The 26,832-nt window shown below is 49.3% G+C and overlaps 1 protein-coding gene across 2 annotated transcripts in view; it reads right to left on the reverse strand.

Moving 5' to 3' along the window:
• Positions 1-26,832, reverse strand: part of OPRL1 (opioid related nociceptin receptor 1) — a 95,564-nt gene that overhangs the window by 8,044 nt on the left and 60,688 nt on the right. Inside the window, exons 4-7 of one of the 2 annotated variants that reach the window (XM_056354336.1) lie at positions 8,631-8,757; positions 5,683-5,818; positions 5,155-5,470; positions 4,468-4,721 (exon numbers count right to left, since the gene is read on the reverse strand). In XM_056354336.1, coding sequence (XP_056210311.1) covers positions 4,468-4,721; positions 5,155-5,470; positions 5,683-5,818; positions 8,631-8,679 — 755 coding nt within the window. In that variant the 5' untranslated portion in view covers positions 8,680-8,757. Of the gene's footprint in view, positions 1-2,049; positions 2,297-4,467; positions 4,986-5,154; positions 5,471-5,682; positions 5,819-8,630; positions 8,758-26,832 lie in introns of those variants that run through there. The other variant, XM_056354338.1, reaches the window with a different exon arrangement.

Below are 26,832 nucleotides of genomic sequence, written 5' to 3' on the forward strand. Positions count from 1 at the left end.
GAAAATAAAAATCAAAATCACTGGGTACAGACTCCCACATTAAACACCACAGAATTACAGCTGCACATGGGTAATTAACTCCCTTTCACTCGCCCAACTAAGGCCAGGGGGAAGCAAGAGCCCTCCAGCACACACTGGAGCTGCAGGACCTGTTTCCACGGGAGCCAGGCACAGCTACCATGAGCCGTGTGGCTGAGCCCAGCTCACCGGGGCTTGCAGGGGATACCCCCCTTGCTCACCTTGCCATCCTCCCCCAGCTCCGATCGCTCTGCACGGCACAAAGCCCTTGGCATAGGTTTCACTTCTCTACAAATTGCAACAATTACCTTTTTTCTGGCCAAAAAAATCCTAAAAGAGATGAATCTGGAAAGAGCTGAGGTTTCAGATGGCCCCGCTGGTGTCCACTGGATCCACGCCACATTAAACACTCACTTGATTTTAGCTCTGAGCCACATAGCTGGTCAAGGCTCTTCACTTAGAAAGCTTTCTATTAAGAAATCAGTATCTCTGCAATGTCATAATTAACTTCATTTTCCCCATCTCATCACAGCCAGCTGCCCTCACCCCTGTTCTCAGGGACTGATGCAGTTTTCAAGCACAGTAACAGCTGGCACAGCCATACCCAGGCAGCCACCCTGTGCAGGCACCTCCTCACCACATCCCTTCTCCTAAAGCTTCACCTGGAAGCCGAAAATGGAAGGGCAGGGGCCTAACAGCACTAATCTACTTAGAGATGCTTAAAAAAGCGTTCTTCAGTAGGGAGAGCCAAGCATTTCCAGATCTTGCTGGGCTCCCAACAAAGAGCTGCCATGGCTAAGAGAAGTGCCCAAGAAACAAGGCATCATTCCCGTGTGGGGCTGATCCAGGTGAGCAGAGCCAACACTGAGGGAGGGAGGGAGTCCTCCAGAGCATCAGGGCTGAGCATTGCAGCAGCATGATGGAGCTGGGGACAACAGGGGACCCCCTGGACCCAAAGCTGCACGTTGCCCTGGTCCCTTCCCTGGCACACCAGTGGCTGGTGGAAGCTGGGGGGTCTCTGTCACACCCCATGCAGCAACACCTGGGTCAGCATCACCTACGGTCCCATGCGTCAGCCACCCCCAGGGCCATTGCAAGTACAATATATCCACCTTCCCCTTTGCTTTTCTTCCTAAAAACAAAGCTCTTGGGCAACTGGCCTTGCAGAATTCGGTTAATGGAGAAGAGGGACCTCTGCAGCCCTGTTCCCCACCTCTCCCCCCAAACCCTCTCTGCCTCGTGCTGTTCAGCTCCTTGTTTCGCATTCATTAACAAGCGGTACAGGAAATATATGCAGAAGAGAGCAAGCAGCAGAAGGAGGGAGGGGAGGCGTTATCTCCACTGGCAAGGAACTCCACAATGAGCAAGCAGAACAAAGCCGCAGACAAGGCAGGTTTCCACAATAGGCCCTTCACTGTCCAGGAAATAGCGTTCCTGACGAGAGCCCTTCCCGGTTTTATCCAATTAGTGCTGCTCTGCACTAGAAGGGGATGGACAGTCACATGATGACTGTCTCTGTAAATTAATCATTCCAAATGTTAAATCGTTCCAAATATGATAGAGATATAGGCTGGGTTCTACAACAGAGGGGGGAAACCTAGAGGAGGCTTTGAATTTGTATTTTTGTGTGAAATACCAGGAGATTTTAAACTTTTCCCTGGGTGCTGTAAAACACACAAAAAAACCAGCCTTCCTGATGCCTCCAATTTCCTCGAGTGCTGATATTAGAGTCTGCATTTCCCAACTCCCCCAAAAACAGGAAACAATTACTGCCTACATGACTATACCATTCTTTTTTTGGAAGATACACCATTTCCTTACACAACTCAGGTTGTGTAAGATGCTGAAGTCTTGTTATCCCCAGTGAAACGTAAGTATGGAAAGAAAAAAAGAAACCAAACACTATAACAAGCTTTTGTAGGGTGCACCATATCTACAGATGACGGGGTGCAGCACAGTGGATCTGCCAACCTTTTCCCATTAATGCAAGAGACATACCATAAAGAGTCCCAAAACCCCATGTTGACTTACCAGCAGACAACTTTCAACCTACTTAAAAAAGATGTTGTTTAAGGCATAAAGACCAGAAGCACCAATGCTCCAGTCTGGGGAGAAAGACCTGTGCTTGAGAAGTCACCAACATCGTCCTCGTGTGACCACTCATTTGGCAGCTCTGCATGAACCTGCCTGCATGGCCAGGGTCAAGGGTGTGAGGTGCTGAGTCCAGTTTATCACCACATCTGCTCCTGACCACAGACAGGGCAAGGAGAGGAAAATCCTGGGCAGAGATAACAAAAAGCTGTAGTTACTCACCAAACCAAGAAGGGTCATGTCCTTGGGTACAACTCAGTGTTGAGCTCCCAGAAAACACTGATGGGGAGAATGAGGGGGAAAGAGCAGCTCCTCCTACACGTGCTCTAGCTCAGGTAGAACTTCCCCAGCACATATTATTCAAGGGGCCCCTCTGGGCTCACATATAAGATTTTATGAAAACACAGAGGTGAATCCCCAAACTCGATTTAAATTCTCTTGGCTTTTTTGTACATACGAGGGTTTCTGGATAAAGGGGAAATGGAAGAAATGGAAAAGACCTGGGGGAGATGGGGGTGAAAACTGAAGACAGGTGTCAATTGCTTAAAACCAGAGGACACAGGAAAAGTTACATTCCAGGAGAAACTCCAGTGCCAAATCCCACTTTCTTTTCTTGCATTCCATTTATCCAACTGGAAGGTATCAAAGCCAAAAAGGAGCAGAACAGAACCCACCATTTTAAAAGCACGGCCCTGCACAGGCACAGCACATGTCCAGCCTGCCAGGGATGCTGGTTTGGGACATGCCTACCCTTGGTGATACACCAGCCACAGCCCTGGGCAGGGTTCTGCTGGCCACATCCTACCAGGCATTTGCAGACAGGGGGAAGATTTCTGCCAAGGCTTCTCCTCCTTACATGCATCTATGGTTCATGCATGGGGCACGGAGTCCCTTCCCCTGCATGCACACTGGCTGGCATTCCCAGGGAGCTGCATCATCACTGTGGGACAAGGACTTCTCACTCCCAGAGCCTCACTACTCATTACACTTACATGCACCCACAAACACCATGCCTACTCGAATGATTGCTACTACACTGAACAGAAACACGAGCTCGCTCTCCAAACGTGGCACTGGTGCACTACAAGCCTCCTCTCTGTCTCCAGACTCCCCAGGGCTAACGTGATCCCTTCTCCCTGCCATAAACTCCTCGGCAGTAAGAGCACGAACAGGCGGCCTGATGAACAATCATGTCACTTTGCCCTTGTGGCAGAGATTTAACTGCTGTTCACCGACTTGTGATACCAAAGACTTAATGTTGCAGCATCTTCCCCAGCCAAGTTGTGTATATTCAAGGCAAAGACGCTTTGGAAGCAGCAGGGCTCCTGGCAGGAGCGAGACTTAATCCCATCGGTGTCTGAATATCTGCTAAGCATTTTCATCCTCTGTTGGAGGTGAAAACAAATTCAATGTCTTTTCTGTGCTGGCAGCATCCACCTGCACCAGAAATCTGCTCTGAGACGTGTATAAAATGGAAGCTCACTCCTTAACATACAGAGTACACAGATCAGAAGGGGGATGCTGGCATTTGAGATGGAATCACAGCCTAATTTATTCTGTACTTAATGGGGGGGACAGGGTATCTGATTCCAGGAAACAGCAGGGTTTGAACCACAACAAAAACCAGACAGGGCCACGTAAAATGCCAGCAGCATGCAGGAGGGCTGGATGGTGCTGCTGGAGTGGTGCATGCTCTGTCCCCCTGCAAAGGTCCCCCCACTCTGACTTCAGCACGAGGAGCCAGAGAAGTTGCCCTCAGCTCCGCAGCATCCCGTCACATCTTATTTACGTCTGTAGCCTGCGAAGAGCTGCAGGAGTTACACTTGTGATTCTTCCCCATAAAAGTCAGGCTGAGCCTCCCAGCAGGCTCTTTCCCTTGCAACTAGTCAGCTCTGGAAAGCGCCAGCTCCCAGATGGAGCAGCACCTGCAGACACAGCTGGGGTGCTGGACACAGCGCAGGAGGGAGAGGTCCCGTTAAAGATGCAGCACCCTGGCAGCAGGATGCTCCCGGCACATGACCCTCCCCAGGGCCACCCAGCTCCCTGCCCAGCGCTTCCCAAGAAAGCCCCAATTTTGGAGCAGAATCTGATCGCTCTGTTCCATTCTCTGGGTTAAACTTTAGGAGGCACCAGAGGGCAGCTGAAAGCTGGTGGGAACCTTCATCACAGCCTAGGAAGGGGGGAAAAAACCCCCAGATAAAACCAAAACAATAAAACGAATACCTCTAAAGCTCATCGCAGTCCCTAGGGAAGCGCCTGGCTGCTTCACCCGCAGCAGGGATATTTAGCGGGGGGGCAGCGTGCCCCACTCACAGCCCCCCCTCCGAGCCACCCTGGGACGCTGCCTGCGTGTCCTACCTGACGATCACATACATGACGGAGCAGTTGCCCACCAGCCCCACAATGCACACAATGGAGTAGACAACCACGATGGTGATCTTGATGCTGAGCGGCAGGAAGCTGTCCCCCGTGCCGTTGTTGAACCAGTTACTGGGGAGAAAGCTCAGGTTCAGCATGGAGGAGTCATTCAGCAGCTTTCTCAGGTCAGGGTCTTCCAAAATATGGGCAGGGAAGAGCGGGTCCATCCTGAAGCACCAGCCTGTGCCAAGGACCTGGGGCACCAAAGAGACAGGTTTAAGATCTGCTGATCAAATAGGTGGTGTGGGACCGCAGCAAGGCATGTGCACGAGAAACGCTGGGGGAGAAGGATGATTTATTGCCAGGGAGAGCACAGCCTCCCCCCCAGACATCCCCCAAGAGCATTTCGATGGGATGCAGCCCCGAGAGCTTGGTGCATCCCGAGCAGTGGGTGACCTCACGCCTGTCGCCACCCCACTGCACACCGCCAGCCCCCCCAGCGCCGGGGCTCCCACCCGCCTCTCCAAGCCCAGACCCCCCCAGATATCCTCCAAAACCCGCCGCAGCCTCCCACCAGGGCTGGGGGCTCGTCCTGCCGCTGGAGCAGACCCCCTCCCCGTGGCCCCTACCCAGGTAAAACGGCAGGAAAAGCCCAAAGTTGGGAAAAATCCCCCGCTGGTTGCTTACCTGCGGCGGGGGTCTCCCCTCTGGCAGGGGTCCTGCCCCGCGGCCGGGCACCCCGGGCCGGGGGGGTGGGGGTGGGGGGACGGGCAAAGCCGGGCTGCGGGCACGGCCGGGGGCTCCGGTCCGGCGGCGGCCGGTGGAGCGGGGCGGGGGGCTGCTCCGCACGAGCAGGGATGCTGCCAGCGCGGGGGGCTGCACCTCGGAGCCCACGTTTTTAACGAAAAGGGAGGGATGGGGGAGAGGGAGGGAAGGAGGGAGGGAGGGAGGGAGGGAGGACGGCGGCTGGGCAGAGCCAGCCCCGGCTGCCTGGCTTCTCCCACTGCGTAATTGAAAAGCCGGGGGTGGGGGGAGAAGAAGGAGGAGGAAAAAAAATTAAATAAATAACCAAACGGAAAGCGAGCCCACGGGCAGCGCCCCCCCCCCCCCCCCCCAACTCCGCCCTCCCCCCAACCCCGCGGCCCTCCCCGTCCCACTCCCGGAGCGGGGAGGGGGCTCACACCGCCCCAGCCCTGCCGCAGCCCCCCAGCCTACCTGGGGTGGGCTCCCACTGCTGGGGAGCAGGGATGGAGCGGGGCACTGGGAAGCAAATTCCTCCCTCCCCTGCAATTGTGCAACCTGAACGCCGTGCTAGCGCAGGAGCGGCAGGATGGGGGATTTGACCTAGAAACTGGCAAAAATACAAGGAGTACTGAGAACTAGGGGGAGAAAATTGTTATTATTTCATATTCTTGTAGTGGCATTCGCTAAAGGTCATTTTTGTAATCCAAGACATCCTGCACTTTGGATCACAGCAGCACATTTATCTCTGGAAGCTGCAGTGGAAAATTCATTACCTTCGGGTGGGGTGATGCACGCAGAGCCCACGGGTCCCTGACATTCCCAATCCCACCATGGGACATCGACTCTGAGAAACTCAGTGCCCAAGAGCCGCAGAGCGCGTCACCCCCAAACAGGGTGCAAAGAGGTTTTGGGGGTCCGTACCCAGTTTGATCCCAGATCAGGAGCACGTTGGCTGCCGAGAGCCACAGCCTCATGGTCCAGTGCCCCCGGCCGCCTATGGCACCTCCCTGAAGATGCCATTTCCCAGCAGTTTGTGTTGGGGACATCAGCAGCCACACACAGAGGTCAGATCCAATTGGGGGCACATTGCTGTTGCCCAGGAGGTGGAAAAACAGAAAGTGAGCTCTCAGGCAGCAAATACTCCTTCTCCAGAGCCCACAGAGAGCCCACCACAGCTTGGGCCCAGCAGACACACTCAGGGCTAGCCCTTCCTGCTCCAGCTCTGCTTAGATGGATGACAGGGATATTTAGCACAGAAGCTGCACCTTCTTTACAAGGAATGTAATGGCATGGTATGGTAATGCATGGTAATTTTCCTGAATGCTTCCATGAGCACAGGTCTCAGCTCTAACAGGGAACAAGAAAAAAAAAAAAAAAAAAAAGAGCATGACCCAGAGGTACAGCCTTCTTGGTGCTTGAAGAAAGTGGTGTGGGTTTTGTTTTTTTTTTTGGACAGTCCATCAACGAGAGAGTGTGAAATAAATACTAGACTAGACATTACTTTAATTGTTAATGCATTGATTTTCAAAGGCTGAAGGAAGGACAGCAGTTAATCAGCATGAGACCGTCTGGCTGGACAGCCCAGGAGTCTACAGAAGAGTGTTTGCAAATTCAGCTTTGCTCCTCTCTGCTGGCTCCCACCCCAATAAATGCACTTAGCCCTTCACATACACATTTTATGTTAATTCAGTGCAGCAAATACAGCATGTTCACCTATTTATCTTGTTGCAGTGCTTGTTTTGACTTGACACAGCCCAGTGTTTTGGACTGCTGTGAAAGGGGATCAGGATTGGCACCTTGAGCTACTGACAGCCAAGGCATGTTCTGTCCTAGGACAAAAACTGTTCCAAACACTTTCTTCCCCCATCCATCTAGCATCTTCACACTGTTCAGCCCTGTCCTCTTGCACAGGAAAAAGCCCAGGATGTTCATGCTGCCCCTTCAGTCCCAGTCCTGCTGTTTGACATCATTTCCCAGCAATCCTAATTCAACCATGAAGAGATCTGTCCTTCCAGAACATCTTATGGTATGTCATCTTCTGCTCTCCTCAGGACCCCTGGGGTGAAAGGAGGACAGCCAGCCATCTCAAGGGCAGGAGACTTGCCAGATTTCTTCCTCAGAAGTTTTCCCTCTGCCCATTGGGGTCTATGCACCAAGGCTGAGAAGGAAAGCCACCAAAATTTTATCTGCGTGACCCAAAAGGACTTCTCAGCCTTTTCCCTGGGGAAAAAAAAACAACCAACAAACAACAAAAAAACCCAACAAAAAATCCAACAAAAAACACATACCAAAACACCACAGCTCGGCTCTTCTGCTTGAAGGTTTCTATGCAGACAGCAAGGTAAAAGCCAAAAAAAGAACAAGCCAAAACATGCAACCATTCTTCCAGGTGATGATTGTCCAGAAAAGCACACATGAAGGCAGCAGGTGACACACCAATAGATGCTGGATTTACAAGAAAATGCCCAGAGCATCAACATGCAAACCAAAAACATATTTGTGGTGCAAATATCCTTTTTTTCAACGCCATTTTCCATTCAGTATCCACAAAACAAGATTCAAACCAAAAACATACCAAAGTTTTCAATGAATTGGGTAACTACTTAGAATATCTATTAAAAAAATTAAAACTTGTCTGAAGATGAGCTTTGTGCTTATTTGGAGTTTGCAAATTTTCAGAGGCTTATATTAGACAAAACCACAGCTGGAGCCCAAACAGGCTTGTTCTCCTCCCAGTTAGTGGATATACGTTGCCAGAGGCAGGACCCTGGGCTCTCCCCACATACCTATAGCACATTTATCTCCAGACTCCTGGAGCACCAGTACAGTCTATCCAGCTGTGGATGAACACACCTCATCTATTTCAAGCTAATCTAGTTCAAGCGTCAAAAATTACATCTACAGCTATTTCAAACAGGTTAACTTCACAGACACTGTTCCTAAATGTGGAGAATTTTTGCTGCTTTTGCAGAAAACAGCCCACAGCCACCTGCACTTCATAATAGGAACAGCCCACAGGGTTTTTTGCCTTTCAGGAGGTGAAGATGTCTGCATGTCAGAACTGTTTTGCCACCTTTAGCACAGTTTTCCAATCTGTTTAATCAAGGCCATCATGAGCAGAGAATTAATTTTGCAAGACGTGAAATCATTTCTTATGCAGGGAACAAGTGTCTGGGCTGGAGAAGAGAGGGAGGAAGGCTGGGGGGGATGTGGAATGTGCTGGAAAGGCTGGAAAGCAAAGGTTCAAAAATGCAGCCACCACTCCTGGGATGATGGGCACCTGCCAACCACATGCCAAAGGCTAATTAGCTAAATTTGTACCGCAGCCACTGGCAGCAGGCAATATTTGTTCTTTGGATATTAACGATCACACATTAATTTAGCAACCAAGAACAGGCATACAGCCTCATTTCTCTCACCGTTGTCCACACCATAAACACCAAGAATATCTCTGGTTAATGCAGACATCCTCTGTCCATCAAAACCAATGGTGCTGGCAGTGCATTATCACTGGTGAACCTCTTCATTCAGGTATCCTAGCTCAAGCTGTTCAGTAGGAGGAGAAACAGATATGACATGCAGGTAGATTCATTATTTGCTGTTAAACATTTATGCAAAAAAGCACAAAAGGTCTTGTACCCCGATCAGCGTCACGCTTTTCAATAGTCAGCTGTTGGCAGCTCAACACTACCCCCCCCCCCCCCCCCCCCCCCCAATTCACTCCTCCAGCAAGAACTGCACCCTTGGAGCATTCCCTCTGGTTCCCCATTCCACCCTCCGTCTGGTTTGGTTACGCATCTGTACCAGTGAAGGAAAGCCCAGCAGTGGCTCGGGCTAGCCATGGCTACCCCAAGGCCAGTGTTACCAACAAGCACTGGGAGGTCCTTGAGCATTGCTGCTCTCTTCACTGGGTCAGGGCTGAGATGGGACACTGTCTGCAGCTGAGCAGGCAGAGCAGCACCAGATATGCTGCATCTTCCGGCAAACCATTAAACACCAGCCAGAGCAAGTACTGGGTTGGGTTGGAGGTGGGGGGAAGGAAGGAAAACTGCATTACAGGTACAGAAGTCACAGCAAGAGCTCTTTGCCAGAGCTGGAAAACCTGCAAAACAGACATGGAAAATGATGTCTAGGATGGTCAAGCCATGGAAGAGCATAGAGAAGTCACTGCTCAGCCCTGCACCAGCACCAGAAGAAAGGACAAGAGATGCTGGGTTCAGTGTATGAACACTGACTGCTTTACATGGTATCACAGACCTGTGGCCAGAGAAAGTGGCAGGAAGGAATAAATTAAAAGTCATAGCAAAATGAAAAAAAAAATTGTCTTCTGAGCCCCAAAACCCACTTCCCCAGAGCCCTCTCTGCAGGGGCATTCAGTGGTACTTCAGAGCAGTAACAAATCCTGTTCTTTCCATGATGTTATAAATATGTAACAACACAAGGCGAGATAGATTCCAGAAGTGGATTATCTGGCCTCCATTGCCGACAGACTGGTTCAAAGAATGAGAAATAACATCTCTTAAGAAGGGGGACATTGGCTTCTTCAATATTTGCAATAATACATATTCATTGTAGCTCCTGTAGCTGCTCTATCAGACTCCTTTTAGAGATGGCAGAAGTCTCCACAGACCCTTTTTTGCAGTGCTGAGCACCAGAACAAAGAAAGAAAAATGGAATAACTGTTCACAGGAGCAAACAGGGGCCTGGAACAAACACACTCTGGGGGAAAAAAAAGATTCCTGCCAACTTCAGCTTGCATTGGGACTCTACTTAAAACCCAGACCCACCGAAGGGAGTGGGGTTAGCAGGATGTCACAGGCCACGTCCCCACCTCTTTCAAAGTCCCCGTTTCCCTTCCATCATCATTGAACTTCTCAGGAAGAGCACATTAGAGACGGCAGGGTGATGGTGAGGGTCCAGTCCATATCACAGGTGACTGATCCCAGTACAACCCACCGGCTTGTCGAGCTAGCCATAAATATAAGCCCAGACACTTCCCACAGCCTTTAGCACAAGACAGCAGAGAAAGGCAGCGGAGCTCATCCATCCCCACATCCCTGAAAGGCAGCTCCACCTGCCTGCTCTTGATGCTTGTTGTGCCAGAGCCGAGGGGTCAGCACCTGCTTCCCTGTATCCTGAAACCCCAGCATCACTGCTGGCTGGGTACCTCCCTGCCAATTCCTGGGGCTTCAAGCAAGGAACTGATCCATAGAAACAGGCATATTAGACAATGAAACAATTTCCTGCAAGAGACAGCTGATCCCCAGGGGCACCTAGCTAACACAGCCAGAGTCAATTGATTCCTCTTTCTAAAATAGCAGGACAGTGAAATAAGTATAATTCACACCCATTTCAAGCACAAATCCAAAGGAAATCTCTTCTACTCATCTTTTTCCTTCAATTTGCTCTTCAGCTCCCAAAGCCATGGAGTTACCGTGCCAAGAAATACATCAGCACCCGCTACATTCCCTGGGAGCATGCGATGGGAGAAGAAAACCATTTAGCTCCCCAAACCGGAGCACAAGTTCACAGGAAGAGTTGCTTCAGCCCCATTCCACTTTCTCCCAAATTTCCATGACTTGCTCATGCCCTTCAGTAACATCCAAAGGACAGCAGCCTGGTCAGGGATCCTACACCCCCTTAAGCTACCAAGTCCACAATAAGGGGAATAACCAGCTGCAGTTAATGCCAGCAGCTGCCCACATTTTAAATAGTAGTGTGCAGTGGTGAGCCTGATCCTCACGACTTACAAATAATTAGAGTGGATCCTGCTTTCACCAAAAATTCATTTAGAGCAAAATCCCTCAAGCTCTAACAGGAAAAAAAGAAAAAAAAAAATACATGATGCTACCCACTTCACTGATATTTTATTGTTTGCCATCATTATTTGCAATTTTCCAGGGACTGATCATTTCAGAAGATTGTGGATGAGACCATTAACAACCCTCTCTGCAACATTAAATTCTTTTTTATTTAATAAGTATAAGTAATAAGTATAATAAGAGTCCTATTCCTCTTTGCATTTCAAGCCCATCTACCTTAAAGCCAGCAAATCCCTCCACTCTTACAAGACAGGAACCCCACCTCCCCTTCCTATCCCCTCACCCAGGACACTTTTTTCCTCCATTCTGGCAGTGGGCACCCAGCGCTTACTGTCTGGGCATCCCCACAGCTCAGATGCTGAGAGGAAGGGTCTCTGATTTAGGGAAAAGCAACGTCAGTTGCAGGATTTACACAGGTAACTCCGTAAGAGAGGCAGATGATGAGTTCAGGTCCTCCAGGCTCCATCCCAGCACTTTAACCTCTTACCCTCAAGGAGGAAAACATCTCTGTGCTTAGTGATTTTCACAGAAGCCTTTCAAAGTAAGGATCTGCTTATCACCTCTGTGCTGCAGTCATTTTACATAGCGAACAGCTTTGAGAGCAACAAATTCACTGCAGAAAAAGTCTAGCACAGAGATAGTCAGCGTCCATTTGCTATTTGCTTCCCTCTGAGCTTGCTTTCCCCAAAGAGATGTCACTCGAGACCTTGCTGTTATTTGGATCGATAGCAGCTGATGGCTGATAAACTGCCCAAAAGCAAGCTGTTTTCACAGTTTTAACCCACCTAAACACAGTCTCAGAAGCCTTCTCTTGTTCCAGTTTCTAGCAAGAGGAGACAATGGATGTTGACTGAACATTTCAAGCAACCGTAGAGGGAAATATATTCCCATCAGTTTTTCAAAGGCTTGAATACCTACCGTGAAAAACCTCCAGTCTTTAACAAATCTGTAGCTAGGAAGAACCATCAGCTAGGTAGAGGGTATGTATGTAAATAATATGCAACAAGCAGCAGATATGTAATGCCTCCTCACATATGCTATTTATGCAGCTGTCATGCTTGTTCTGAAGATGTCATGCAAAGAGCCATGCCAACAGCATACACTCCGGCTCCCCATAATTTTATGTGGAATTGAGAGTCAACTGCCCTGCTGGGATAAGCTGGTTCCAGCAAAGCTGTGCTGCTTCACAAGAGCCAAAAACTAGGGCCTGCAGGTTTGACAGAATAGGAAAACACCCCTAAGCATGTGTCACAGAGATGCCAATGACTGTGCCTAACCATGCCTGCCCACAGGCACTCATGCACCGAGCATGCAGAGGTGCTCCAATAACCATGAGAGGGGCTGTCCAGCACCCTGAGATGCTCAGCTCTCACGCCCAGGTAGGCAAATTGTACCATTCCCCTACAAAATTAATATTTAACCTCCAGCAAGGACCTCTCCTGCCTTTCTGCAAGCCAAAGCCTTACCCAAGAAGCTGCTCAGCCCCACCAGAGCTGATCTGGCCCCACACACCTCTCACCCTTCACAGTACCAAGCCCCCAGCCCCACAGCCCTTTAACTCACTCACCCAACCTGCATCACCTGCACTCATCACAGGATGAAATTGCACCACCTGGGGCTGACCCTCTCAACGGGCCCTTCCAGCCTCCACAAAGTTTGTCACACAAGTGACGCAGCAGCTTGGGAACTGGGAGAGGTTTTCAGACCTGGTCCAGCAAAAGCACCGATGCTGGGACTGAACGTGTGTGACTGAGCTAGGCTGCTGGATGTGAAAGACTGTGTGAAAAGACCCCGAGAAACACAGACCCTACTACAATTTCCTCTTCTGAACTTGAAAACTTCAGCGAAAGGTCTTCAAGAAATAGATATCCTACCACCATTTTCACTACCAGGCTCTCAGAAACACAAAAGGAACAAATCTGGGGCTAGTTTAAGTGTTTTCCAACCAGGAGGCATAAAGCTTCTCAGGGGTCTTCTTGTGACGGGGCAGCCCTCAGCGCAGCATTGCCCGGCATCCAGTTTGCAGTGGTTGACTCGAGGGCTGGGATGAGGCGCAAATGAGAGCTGGGCACAGCCATGGAGCTGGGACATTATGGGTGGCATGGGAATACCTTGCTTCTGGCATTAACGAGCACAGCATTGGTCCTTCACACAGATGTCCAACACCGGGCTCCCAGCATCCTTGCAAAGAGATCTGGACACTTTGGGGTGGATGTAGGGACCTAGCTCCCAACTCAAAGGGAATTGGGAACCCCAACTGAAACCCCTCGGTGTGTGTCTGCATTACCCTGGGTCAGGACTCACGGCTCGGGTCCCTGGTGCAGCTCCTTCCATGCTTTCATGGGCAGCCCGCACAGAACGAGCATCTGCAGGACCAAGGGGATGCCAGCGCCGAGCACAAACAAGCCTAGATGTGTTGGCAGAGCTGGTTAACCACCAGGTTAGGGATTTGAGAGACATGGCTGTGCAGAAGGGAGAGGAAGGCAAGGTCCCTGCCTGCGCTCGTGGGTGATTTCTTTGACAGAGGGGCAGGGATGAGGGACAGCTCTGCCCCGATCAGATCTGTGCGTGAGTGTGCTGGGCTGCAGGTTAGCACTGGAGGAGGGACAAGAGGCAGCAGAAGGGATGAGAACAGTGCTCTGGAATTGTTCCTGGCAGTGGGAAGGGATGGACGAGCCCCTGGCATTGCACCCAGCTCTTGGGCATCAGCCATTTCACACCTTACTCTGCTCCCCAGTGCTGTCCCCTGATTCCCCTTTGGCTCAGCCCAAGGAGCAGCAAGCAGTTGAAGAAGATGCTGGAGGTGCCGAAGATGTGCCTAGTCAGAGCAAGGCAGCCTCAGACAGGAGTTGTAGCACATGCTTCTCAGAGGGGAAGAGACTGAGACCTTCCTGAGGAGTGACCCACTGCAGAGATGGTTGGATCTGTCACTAACCATCGCCTGTCTCAAAAGCCACCCCAGGTGTTTGGTGGGGTACAGATGCACTTTGGCACCTCATCCCCTCCTTCAGACAGAGGGAGATGCTTCAGCCAGGCCTGTCCCCAGCTCAGTCCCAGTTTCTGAACCTCTCATTACTTCCCCTAAATTGCCCTCAAGACCATTTTGCTTCATATCTTCTGCTTTTTCCAAACTTGCACCCTCCATCACCTTCACTGAGGCAGTGTTGGGTTGAGTCTGTCTCCCAGAGCAGCGTGAGCTCAGTGCCGGAGGCAGGATCTGCCAGCTACACTAATCACAGAAATAAGGATTGACTTTTTACACCATGCTTCTCCTGCAGAAACCCAGACAGTGCTGCAAACTCTGCAAACTCATTTACGAGACGGATGGAGTGGGAGAGATACCAGGAGCCTGGGGCTATAACGCAGGAGGTGAGAGTAAAGGAGCATCCCAGAGGTAAAAATGTCTCAGCCTTGAGAAGTGCTGTTCCCATGCCAGAGGAGCTGCAGTCATGAGAGTTATCCAAATCGAGGGCACCCTCATTTGAAAGCACCATCCCACCAGGGACCCGGACGGACAACAGCACCCACCCCCAATGGCTTTCCCACCCACCCCCTCACCAGCACCAGCGCCAGCACCAGCACAGCCCTGAGGATCCCCAGTGCCTGTTTATCACATCCCCTGCTCAGTTCACATCACAGCTTTTCAAGGCATTTTTATTTGCTCTGCTCGAAATGGTCCATCTCTAATACAAACCTGATCAGATTTCCCCTGGAAACCATCCCAGACTGCTGAGAAGTGCTGATAGCATCCTCAAGTGCTAAAGCTTTCTGAGACCACGGACATGCCCAGATACCATGTGGCTCAGCTCTCAGCAACATCAAAGGGTGGAACAGCTGTGACACATGAAACTGGGAAATTTCACACGTTTTTGTGAAATCTCACTGTTAATTTGGGGGGTTTTGCACTACCTAGAAGTGTCTAAGATTCTGTCCACTAAGGGAGGTTTTCTAATCATTCAGCATACTGAGTAGGAGAGGAAACCTCTTCTCTCCCCAGGTCTTATCTCACCATCTGAGCACCAAATCTCCACATTTTGAATTGATAAAGTAGGGTCACGGCTGCCTTGGAGAATGCAGAAACAGTCTTAGACAGCTAATTCCTCTGGGATCTCACTGAATTAATTTCTGAGGAAACTTTGGGAGGCCTTTGCCACATGTCTTTTATATTTGATTATTATTATATATGTTGAAGGCTTCCAGCTACTACTCCTTATGTGTGATCGAAGCTTTCTACTTCTAACATCATAAAAATGCTGCACAGGTCAGGGACAATCCCGGGAACAATTTTTCCTCCCTGCCCTGACACCCTCTGTCTCATGACTTCTGGATCAGTCAACACGTGCTGCCTGACTTACACTGCGTGTTCACATAGCAGTATTTCCCCAGGACTGGCTGTTCCAGAAAGATGTTCCTACAAATTCTTCCCACGGTTTCCCCGTGGCTGAGGTTTGATGCAGATGGATTAGGTCCCCATTCTGCACTGAGGGTCAATCCAGGTGAGAAGACAGACTTGAGAGAAAAAAAACTCTCCAGAGTTTTCAAGAACTCTGAAATAATACAAAAAAATCTAAAAATGATAAAGCTCAATTGAGATCTTATCTTTGTATGAGATCACCCTACAAGCAGGAGCATCATCTCATGCAATCAATTGGTTTCATTAAAATCTGAATCAGGGCTGAAGAAAGGGAAAAAGAAAGGGAATGGCATTTTTAATATTGCTTCTGGAGCTCAGGGGCAATTCCACTTTTGGAGGTTTGGATTTGTGCTTTTCTGCAGATGTTGATCTTTCAGACAAGATGGGTTAAATTTTACAATATATTTGGAGTTGCTTTTACTAACTTTAAACTAGATACTAAAGCTGTTCAGTGCCACAGTCACCAAGGGTGGTTGTTAAATTTTGCCCGAGGATGCCTTTTATTGCCTCCTCATTGTGAACCTCAGAGTACAACAGTAAAATGTAAATGATTTAACAAGCCTGCCTTATTACTGTCCTCCTTGCCCTTGTTTTCTTCATTTAAGTCTTTGAGTAGTGAGCCATTACACAGCAGTGACCACATCCCAATAAAAATCTCAAAGCCTGCAGAATGGGCCAGTCTACACCTCCCGCCCAGCACCTCTGAGCTCTTTCATAGGTTTGCAAATCCCATTGGAACCAGCAGGTGATGCTGAAGCAGAAAACATGGGACTTCATTCTGCCTTCTATTAGGCTTTTATTTTCCTTCCATAAAATTCCAAAGTGAGAAAAATACTGTGATCTCGGTGGGGGATTTAGAAAGTGTAGGATATAAATGATGACATGTAGCATATGGCTTTGTTCTCACTGTCTAGTCAGCTCCTCAATCCCAGTGAATACACAGTGGCTTCTTCACACCTAGGATGGCGCAGGGAACACCTGGAAGAAAAGGAGAACTTTTCTCTAGTGGAAGGTTAGCAGGGTCTAGGCTTTCCTTGAGCTGACCTCGCAGCACTTGCAAAGCTCCAGAGCTGCACTTTCCTAACCTTGCTTTGGCATTCCCAGTGTGTGACAGACGCCACGTATCCCCTTGCAAGGTTGCAGGTGTCGGAGAGAACACTGCAGGAAGCAGCGGTGTTGGGAGAGGAGGATCGTGCTCAGCATCCCACCGACTGCTAGGGCGCTCCTCTGCAATCACAGGGTGGCACAGCATGTGACCCCCTCTAAAGCAAGAAGAGATGCTTTTTTCCTGCATCAGCAGCAGTTTAAGAGAGTCACACTGATTTGCAAGTCTACCTGGCATATCATCTGGATGGTCTTCTCTTGAAGCTTCACCATCGCAAGGGTTAGCAGAGCTGCAGATGCTCTGGGTTGATTCTGACTTCTAGTGCTCAAGTTAATTCTGCATCTAAATGTTTCAGCTGAGATCTCTGCCTGTGAGAGAGATCATGTTTATTAGACAAACAGAAGAAATGGGTACGTCATTACTACACATCAGCAGAATCCCTCACTGTTGCCAATGTTCCCTGAGAGACATAAACGCTCCACTGTCCTTCTCCAGCATCCCACCACTGAGGGGGAGCCTGGATACCTGAACAAGCCCCTGCTTACCTCCCATCTCCAGCCAGCTAGGGCACACAGCTGGTCAGTCCTGGCGCCATCCAGATGTGCAGCCACCCCCTCATCCTCCCCATTTCCATGGCAGTTGATACCCACCAGCTGCCACCAAGGGCAGGCACAGCCGATGCAGGGGCATCCTCACCCTGTGAACATTCACTCCTACAACTGGGGCAGAACCCATCCCAATGCCTTACTTGTCATTCACCTTCTGTCACTGTCATCCCTGATGTGCAAAGCAGGATCACATGGACCAAATGGCTTTTGCCTTCTCTGCTTGGTCTGCTGATGTACCCCCAGGAGGGATAACTTGGTTTATTCCCCTGACCATTCCTTGGCTTTTCGCTCAAGCATGTGATGTGTGCCAATTCCATTCAGACAAAATCTAAAAATCAAATCAGTACTTTTACCAGAAACATTAAGCTGCGGAGAAGAGACACTTGATAGGCAGCCTCCGCTCCAGGGGATGGGAAATGCAAAAGATCTTCCTGACAGGCAATGACACTTACAAGTGTTGCCAAACTTCAGTAGCTGAAGGGGAAACAATAATCTTCATTACTTCAAGGGAAGAGTTTGACACCTTCAGTCCTGCCCCACTCACCGTGGGGACCAAGACTCAAACATCCAGGAGAGCATGGAAGTGGCCACCAGCAAACTGACCAGTGGCTCCACAACACCCCAGTTTCTCTGTACTATATTTACAATGCTGTGTGTAAATTGGGAACAGGGGGCTGCAACACATCGATCCGAGCATGCTAAGATTGTGCACACCAGTGGGCATGCAGAGGGTATATGCACACGTTTTCACCCCGTCCTGCTGGATCTGATGGATTTGCACAGGGGATTTTCAAGTACCTGCATCCCTCATTGCTTTGCCTCCATACATCCTCTTGTAAGGAAGTTCACTACTGTACCCTGTTGCCTTTCACATCAAACTAACCGTAAAATTTGGTAGTTTGAGTCTGGGAGTCTGTAGGATACCTTTATTTCCAGCATGGAAATGTACTGGGCTTAAAAGTTTTGCTTGATGAGTATTTTTCTAAAAAGGTTTTAGTTCCTTTTACTTTCCTTCCCCTGAGGATTTAGCTCAGTTGATAGGCAGTCATTGCCCTGAAAGCACATGCAACACGAGGAGCCAAACAGAACAAAGACCACAAGTTCAAAGCAAACTTCCATACCCCCTTTTAATTTCTAGCTCAATCTGAGATGAATTTCATCCAAATTGTCAAGCAATTTCACTCAACCTTGCACAGCATTTTTTCCCAGAAAGAAATGACGACACTAACATAGTCTTGAGAGCTCCAGCTGAAGAGCCAAACCCTGGGTAAGAGACACAGTGACCTTGATGGAAAATAAATAAATGTGAAACAGAAATGCTCAGAATCCTCCATGGCATCCCCCCATGACATCGGCTACCTCGTTGTGGAAAATGTCACCTCTGGCAACCAGATGGCGTGACTGAAAATTAATTTCTAGGAAAAAAGGAAGAAACAAAGAAAAATGTTTGCTTTCATTCTAAGAAATGTACAGATGCAGCTGCTGCCCTCAAGGAGAGTGCTGAAAAATCGTTTCCTAGTGAGCTGGAGGGCTATTGGGTTTTTTGCTCCTTGGCAAGACACAGCAAAACCTACGGAGGGACCCGAACGAGGCACCGGAGCCCTCCGGAGCTGGAGGAGAGCTCTGCTCTTCTGGCCCTTGAGCAGCAGGGCTGGCAGCTGCCTGCTCTCGGAGCGTGCCCGTGCCCATGCGATGCAGCCAAGGTCTCTCCAGAGCCAGCCGTGAATTCCTGAGTGCTGGAACTGTTTATGGCAGCTGCAGAAGCCGGCAGTAAACACGTGCTGCTATAAACCTGAGCCCTGCTGGCACTGCCATAAACACGCACAGCAGTGACTTCAGCTTCTTCCCCCTGCAAGCCGACATTCATCCACCTTCTCTAACCTGTTTGTAGTCCATCATTTGCTTTGGGCATCATTTGCCAGCACCATCTTCTTCCTCCCACCCCAAAATGACAACAGGGACCTTTTCATCCCCAGCAATCCCCTTGCCACTGCTGAGCCTACGCACTGGTGCAAGCACCAGCCAGCTCTCTGCTTCCTCGCAGCCCTAGGCCATGGGGTGTATTTAAAAAGCAGAGGAAAGCCTTCAGGAAGTCATTTAGGAAATGAGGTTTCTCAGTTCCCAGGTCCTCCTCAGGCTGTGGATCAGTGCCAGGAGCAGCCAGTGTCCTCCTGGCTCCCAGTGGCATCTTCAGAAGGGTGCAGCTCTCTGGAGATACCAAATGAAGCCCATTCCCTGCTGCGGCAGACCTTCATGTCTGGGAGGAAACACAAGCAGTTGTACAACCCTGTAGGAACAGCAAAAGCCCCAGGAGCACCAAGGTTCAGAGAAGCCCCTGCATGTACATCGGTAACACCAGCCACATGCAGCTGCCAGCCCTCTCGCTGGGTCAGGCTCGCTTGGGCACCCCTAAGCCTGCAGGAAGAAGCTGGCTTGGCCCAAACCTTGGAGCTCCCCTGAAATTTTGCAAAGGCGCAACCCAACACCACCCAGTGCCTTTGCATGGGCCACAAAGGAGCAAGCAAGGAGCAGTTCCCCACCCACACCATCTCAGAGCCAGTTGGGGACCCTGGGATGTACCCACTGATGGCTCTGGCCCCATCCAGCAACTCTGACTTGCTGCCCTGGGAGCTCCCTTACCCTTGGAGGTGAGCAGGACTGTTGTACTGACTTACCTGGGATTCTACCGAGGGATTCAGGCAGAGATGAAGATGCCCGAGATGATTCCTCCTGGGGTCACGCATTACATGCTGCCCTGCTGAGGGACATCTCTGAGCTTTTCCCAACCAGCTGAGCAGCTGCTGCTCTCAGTTTGCTATCCATCCCCTCAAGGGCATCATGCGCTTGAAATGTGCTACATGTCTTTTTTTCCTGGTTAACTCCTGGGTTTGTCTTTTATGTGTAAAGTGAATCGCACTCAGCTCTGAATCACAGACTCACGTTCCCTTTTCCAAACCCCTGTCTCTCAGTGAGGCCAGAGCACATGTCTCAAGGTTGTTCTTCAGATCATGCATTTATGTGGCTTTGGGCTGAATATCTAGATGGGCTTTTTGGAGGATTTCATCCTTATGTGTTAAGATGTAGCTGCATAAATACCGCTCCTAATTTTTATTTTTTTTATGTGAAAACATTAATGTCTGAGGACAGCTGCTGTCCTTATGACTGACCCATTTTGAGACTGCAGCTGTATTTTTCTGGCCTGTCTCCTTTTTGCCTCCTCGTGCAGTATTTGTTTCCTGAGAGAAAACAACAGATCAATTTTGCTTCATTATGTTTACTACACATATTAAGAGATTTCTTACAAAATTCACTGCACTGTTCCACCCTGTTTATCTGAAAAGTTGTAGGAACTTGAAGCGTCATTAGATCCTTGACAGGAATAATTTTTGCCTACGATTTACCATCCCTGCTTAGAGAAAAGCCTCAAATCAAAGGCAGATGAGCTGCCCTGGAGCTTGTTAGCCAGAGGAGGCTATGCTCTTTGTGCGGATCACCAAGGACTTCCGCAACCTCCTGATGTTTTGCGAAAGAAACCTCCACCCCCGAGCTCTGCTACAGGATAGTCCTCCCTCTGCTGCCCACACTTTGCTCCCAAACCATCTTTCCCCAGCTCATCTGCAGCAGCTTTTTTTCAACACCGAAATCCCGATGGAAAAAAAAACTTTCCTTTGCATCATGATATCCATTTAACTCCACGTTTTACATAAAAGCTTCCCAAACCCAACCGGATATGAGCATGTCCAATACCACTGATGAACATAATGGCTCATACTTGGCCACGGATTCCTCAGGCTCTCCCACTCCTCTCCCTTCCATTGCAGAGCCCCGGGCACAACGCGCTGTTTGGTTTATGCCTCTGCAGCCTCCACCACGGTGTGGCCTGCAACTCGTCCCCTGGGTGCTGCCGCCGTACAGCCAGTGCTGGGAGCTGTATCCCATCACCTGGGCTTCAACCACCACTTCACCCCTCTGATGCCTGTAATGAGGGGAAACAGCTTGAAAACATGATGGTTTATAATTTTTTCTACTTGGCCAGAGAAATTCACTAAAAGTTTCCCTTTACTTTGCAGTATGATCTTAAGAGAGAGCACTTAGACATCGAAATCATTGGCTACCATGGACCAAAATCTCTCTTCTTTGTCCCCTTGGAAGAAATGACCTTAAAAGACTTGTTCATCAATTCACCCCTAAAATCACCAGGCCACTGCCAAAACAGCATTTAACCTGAGATCATGTCTTACGTGTGAAACCACAAGGAAGATAAACCAAACCACTTTTTTATGTTACACTAGAACTGTCTTTAACTTGAAAAACTAATTAAAAATGGAAGTCCACAGAAACGTCCCAAGTATTCCTTCCCTTGCACACCCAGAGGGGTCGATGCCTGCAATCCCAGTCCTGGCTGCACCTGGAGCAGGTTACGTCACCTTCCTCCCTGTATCTCGCTCTCCCCATCTTTACAGCTGGGATGAGAAAGGCTTCTCAACCCTCCAGGAACAGTGCAAAAAAATTCAGAAAAGGTCTTTGATAGTCAGCCAAGGAGCGCTGGCCAAGAGGCACACCTGTTCATTGCTGCTGCTCTGGCTTGTGTGCCAGGAGCAGCCTTTGGCAGGTGACTGGGATGCTCCCTGGGGCCAACCCCAGCCCCATGGGAAAGGTCTGCTCTGGGGACCGAGCACTTCCAGGGTGGCAGGAGCCTCTCTCAGCCACCCACGTAACCCACTGCTCCCAGCAGGAATGACTCAATAAGCAAGACCCAAGTGACAGCATTTGTGTCCAATGGATGCGAAGGAGACACATTACTCATCCTGGGAGCTGGCGGTACTGGGGGATCGTGCCCCGAGGGCAGCAGTCACCTAGCAACTCCGGGAGGCTCTGCCTGCACTGATCAGCTCTCCTGGTGCATCTTTCACAGCAGCATTGTGTCCTTTCAAGTGAATGGTAGAAACGAAGCGCAAACACAAGAATGAATAGCTTGGGTCCTGTTTGGGGGTGAATTTGTGTTTCTCCTTGGGTTTCATGGCTTACTTCTGAGTTATTGCTACTAGCCAGGGTGATGCTGGGAAGAAGAGCGAGGTTTGGGCAGCATCGCACCCTGCTTCCAACGGTCCACAGCCGGGAGCAGCCTTTCAGCAGGCAGAACCGCTCAGGGAGGGACGGCTCTGAGCCTGCCTTGGCAGGGTCAAAGCGACCCCGCGCAGAAGAACTGCAGGTTTGGTTAATCGTGGGCACGCACGAGGGGAGCCCTGCAAGGACCATCAGCAGGGCTGGGGGAGAGGGGGCACTGACCCCTGCAGCAAAGCCCAGCATGCCCAGCAGAGCCTGGCTGAGGAGCCAGAGGGCTTTACTCCAGTCAGTGGGTACGTCTCGGTCCCCAGAGAGCCACTGGGACGGTCGGGCAGGGCTACTCCAGCACGCTCCGGCAAGGTCCTTCCTTCCAATGCACAAACACCATCCTTGAGGTGTCAGAAAACAGATCGTGAGATGAAAAGCTCTGATCCAAGTCCAAAGATCTCCTGACCCACCAGAACCCTGAAAATTTCAGCTGATCCTCTTGTCCACATGGAGCCCTCAACATCTTTGGGAAGACCTGTGTCCTGGCTTTGGAAGATGCTGTCTGGGGTGCTGCTCTGGTCACTGTAATGAAGGTACTGCTGGACACAGATCCTACAAGAACGCTGCTATAAATACGTGGGTAAGTCGGGTCCTGAGAACTTGTCCAAGTGCCTTCTTGGATGGAGTATAGTCACCTGTGTAGACTATACCATTATTTTTTTAATAATTTTTTATTATCTTTCAAAAAAATGCTCCTTTCAATTGGATTACATCCTCACCCACAATTCTTACAGACTACCATGTCGTAGGAAAAAACAAACAAACAAAAAAGAAAAAGCTCAATTTGACAACAAATAGCACAGCTAGAGGCTTTATGACCTGAAAAGGCCAGTGCTGGACCTGGTGGAGGCACATGCCAAGCCCTCACCTCTGCCAGTCCCCCGGCAAAGCCCCCACCGTGGGGTAACGGGCCCCCTGCCCTGCAGTGACCCGCTCCCCCCACCGCTGCACTGTGCCTGCCCGCGTGGCTTCATCCAAATGCCACCTGAAACTGTGTCAAACGCTTTGCAAAACGGTGTGGGTATTACAGCTACCTAATAACCATGACTAAGCTAATGAATTCAGACTTCTTCTAAAGACCTATGTTTCATAAACCCATTAGTTTTATTCTTAGCCTTTAATTCTTCGTCATTTGAATTCCCTTTCACCTATACCATTATTTTGTCCGGGATTACTCGCTTGTAGTTATCGGGGACATAATGACAGCCTGTTTAAAATATAAACTAGCCTTTTCCCAGCTCTTCTGTTGTTGATTAAAAAAGAACATCTGCAGACCTCAATCTTCTGAGCCAGCTCTTCTGAGACTCCCAAATACAAGTTATATGGACACTGATTTCTAAGTGTACCCCCTGACAACACAGATATAATTTACTACCCTGCTGATTAAAGGTGGAATGGGAAAGATTTTATCACCCATTAGGGAGATAAAGCACATTGTTTTGTCTTTACAAATGCCACAAAGAAATACTGAACAGATATTATTGTGCTGATTGAACCTTGTCATCCAGTGATGAACCCACCAGCTGGCATCATTTTTTATTCTGTTTAAAGATATTTAAAGTTTTTTGTCCTTACTCCTGATAGCCACAGATTATTTCAAGCTCTTTTAATAATTGTCCCTCATCAGCTGGCCAAGCTTTACAACTTCTGATACACATAATTTGCTATCTAATACCTTTTTCAAACCACTGCTTTTTTCTCTTTTTAATATCTGCTCTGACTTGGCTCCTGAATCTGGGAGATCCTGGAGGCAAAGCCAACATCTCTTTATGATGAAATCCAGGGGGCTGTCCACATGATGATCCCTACCTAAAAATTCCCAACGTTCACTCACCCTTTTCTGCCCGTACTTTAAGTTTCCAGACAATTCCAAGCACAATTTTCCGCAGCTCTGGAGAGTCAGCCCTTTGGAAGCTGCCATAGGACCGTGTGGCCATAAACAACGATGATATTGATGAAAATGCCTTTGTCAGCTCATATTGGCTGCAATCAGGCTCTGACCACCGGTTCCTAGGCAACCACAAAATTCCTGTCCAGCAACCAGGTCCAGAAGAGGCTTGGGATTTGTTTTGGTCAAAATACCTTTTCTGTTAGAAAATTATTAGCTATCATGAGAAACTCTTACAGTGTTTTAATTGCTGGCTGCACAGGGCTCCCAGCAGAAGTCACTCCCAGTGCCCCCCATAATGACAGTGGGTTTCTTCCTGCAGATCATCAGCTGGGACAGCAGAGCCCACCCTGCTCCACAATGCAGCATCCCCTCGGGCACAGGACCCCTCTCCCACTCCCCTGGGGTTTGCTTGGCAACGCACCCACCCGTGCTCACTCTTCATCCCTCCAGCGTGAAGCAAGAGAACTCACAGAGCTACAGGCAGAAGCAATCCCTGCTCCTGGAGCTGGCAATCTCCCTTCCCAGGCAGGTGATTCCCAAATTTTCAGCTTCCCAGCATTCCCCATCACATTTCTGAGCAAGTACTTATTTACAGAAGTTGGATATCTCTAGGTTTCTGTCCCTATCTGCCTGTCTTAAGCCACTTCTAATTCCCCCCTGGACAGAAATTAAATCTGAAAAAGGAAATTCTTGATGAAAAATACCATTCTCTCTCCAAAGCATACATTATTTTTTCTTCAATTTATAAAAAAGTGAGTTAGAGTCATCATTTTCCACAACTTTCTTGAGGTCCTGACCAGTCTGGAGATTGTGGGCTACTTAAAAGCTGCAAAGAAGTCTCAAAAGAGCATGAAACAGCCCTCTGCAGCAAGAGATGAAACAGCCAGCGCGCACAGCCAGTGTCTCAGCGCATTTCAAAGGACCTGCAAAGGACCTAAGTGTCAGCAGCCAACCTCAGAACATAGAGCACGGGGAAGAGTTTGTCATCTGAATCTGCCCTCAGATCCTAGCAGGGCCCCAAGAGAATGATGTCCTGAAATAGAAATGGTCCAGACACAGCAGTCAATTGAAAAAATGTACCACAGCTGTTGATGGCCACCATATCAAGTCTCCTTCATGACCTCTGTAGAGGGCACATGGCCATCACATGCTGGTCACCAGCAGGTAGAGTCCACAGCCACCCACAACAAAGACCAAAGCAACCTACCTCTCCCACCATCCTCAAGTTCTCCTAGGCTCAGTTTTAGGGCAGCCATCCACACAGCTGTCTGAGCTCTCTCTCAATCTTCAGCACATCCAAGGCTGTCTTTCTGTCTTTCCTTCCATGTCCTTCCTCCCATATATCGGAGATCTCCCAGACTTGCTGGACTACGAGTATGGTCCCCAATGAGCGACACATTGGGAAGCTTGGCTCATGCTTGCCTCTCTCTGTTGTCCTCATTTTGGGGGCAAGGGAAACGGTCCTCTGAGAACATTTCATACCACAGCCTGTGATGTATCTGCCTTCAGAGCAACCGAGCCTTTCTTTGGGTTGTGTGAAACCCCAAGTCTCGACATGTCCAGGGACTACCACTGTCAGCGAATTGGAGATTGAACCCGTATTTCCTCTGGAAAAGGCCTTTTTCAGCCCAGCAGGCAAAAAGCAAGACAAATATCTCTGTTAAACCCACACTGAATAAAAACTCAGCTTTTGCTGCGGTATTCCAGGTAGGTGACAATTCCTGGAGTCCTTCTCACCCAAAACACTTAGTAACTTTGTTTACTTATTAAAGAACTCAGCTCCAAAAGTGGGGATTTAAAGATTTTCTGCACCATCCCTGAGCACTTCCCACCTGTTAGAGTCACGATTCCCCAGAGCAGCGCACCTGGAAGGCAGGAGTCAGTGTGCAATACCCTGAACTCAGCACAATGCTATTTATCTAAGCAGAGAGCAATAATAACACAGCAGAGATTTCATTTCCTTTCAGCACATAACAACTCCGCTGAGCGAAGGTGAGATTAAATAATACAATAGACAGAAAGAGAGCAAGGCAAAGGAAGGTTTTCAAGTCCTTTTCCCTTGCCAGGAGGTATGACAACCGCACAGGAGCCTTCACGTCTAAAGCTCCCTGGATACCTTCAGCCTCTTAATGAAGATGGCACAAATGCTCCCCGCAGAGGCCCACCACCTGCCCCCCTAGGCAGCACCGGCAGGACCCTGCCTCACACCTAACAGAATATAGCATGGACCCGTTCGGGTTTTGCCACTCAAGCCGTTGACCCAGTTCCTTCATTATATTGCAAAATTGCTTGCTTTTTTCCTCCCCTCCCCGCCACCCCCCCCACCCACCCCCCCGCCCCTTTCACATGTCAAGGAAAAGGTGCTGCTTATTTCTGGAGGACAATGAGAAAATAATCTAAATTCCTGATACTGCTCCCAGCAAAACATCACGGGTGTGCTGGCATGGGACACAGCACGGGGCCATGGGGCCTCAGTTCAGTGAAGAACTTGGATATGCATTGAACTCCACGCTAACCAGGGAAAAAATATATACATATATATAGGTGAGATATAACCATGTGCTAAAGCAAGTACATTCAAGCTTTGACAGATAGGGTGGGCAGCTGAGCCCACCCAGAGCTGACAAACTGCGAAGCAACTGATGCTCGCAGAAGTGGAAGGCGTA

This window comes from Falco biarmicus, chromosome 10 (assembly GCF_023638135.1).
Source record: "Falco biarmicus isolate bFalBia1 chromosome 10, bFalBia1.pri, whole genome shotgun sequence".
In the NCBI taxonomy this organism is placed as follows: domain Eukaryota; kingdom Metazoa; phylum Chordata; class Aves; order Falconiformes; family Falconidae; genus Falco; species Falco biarmicus.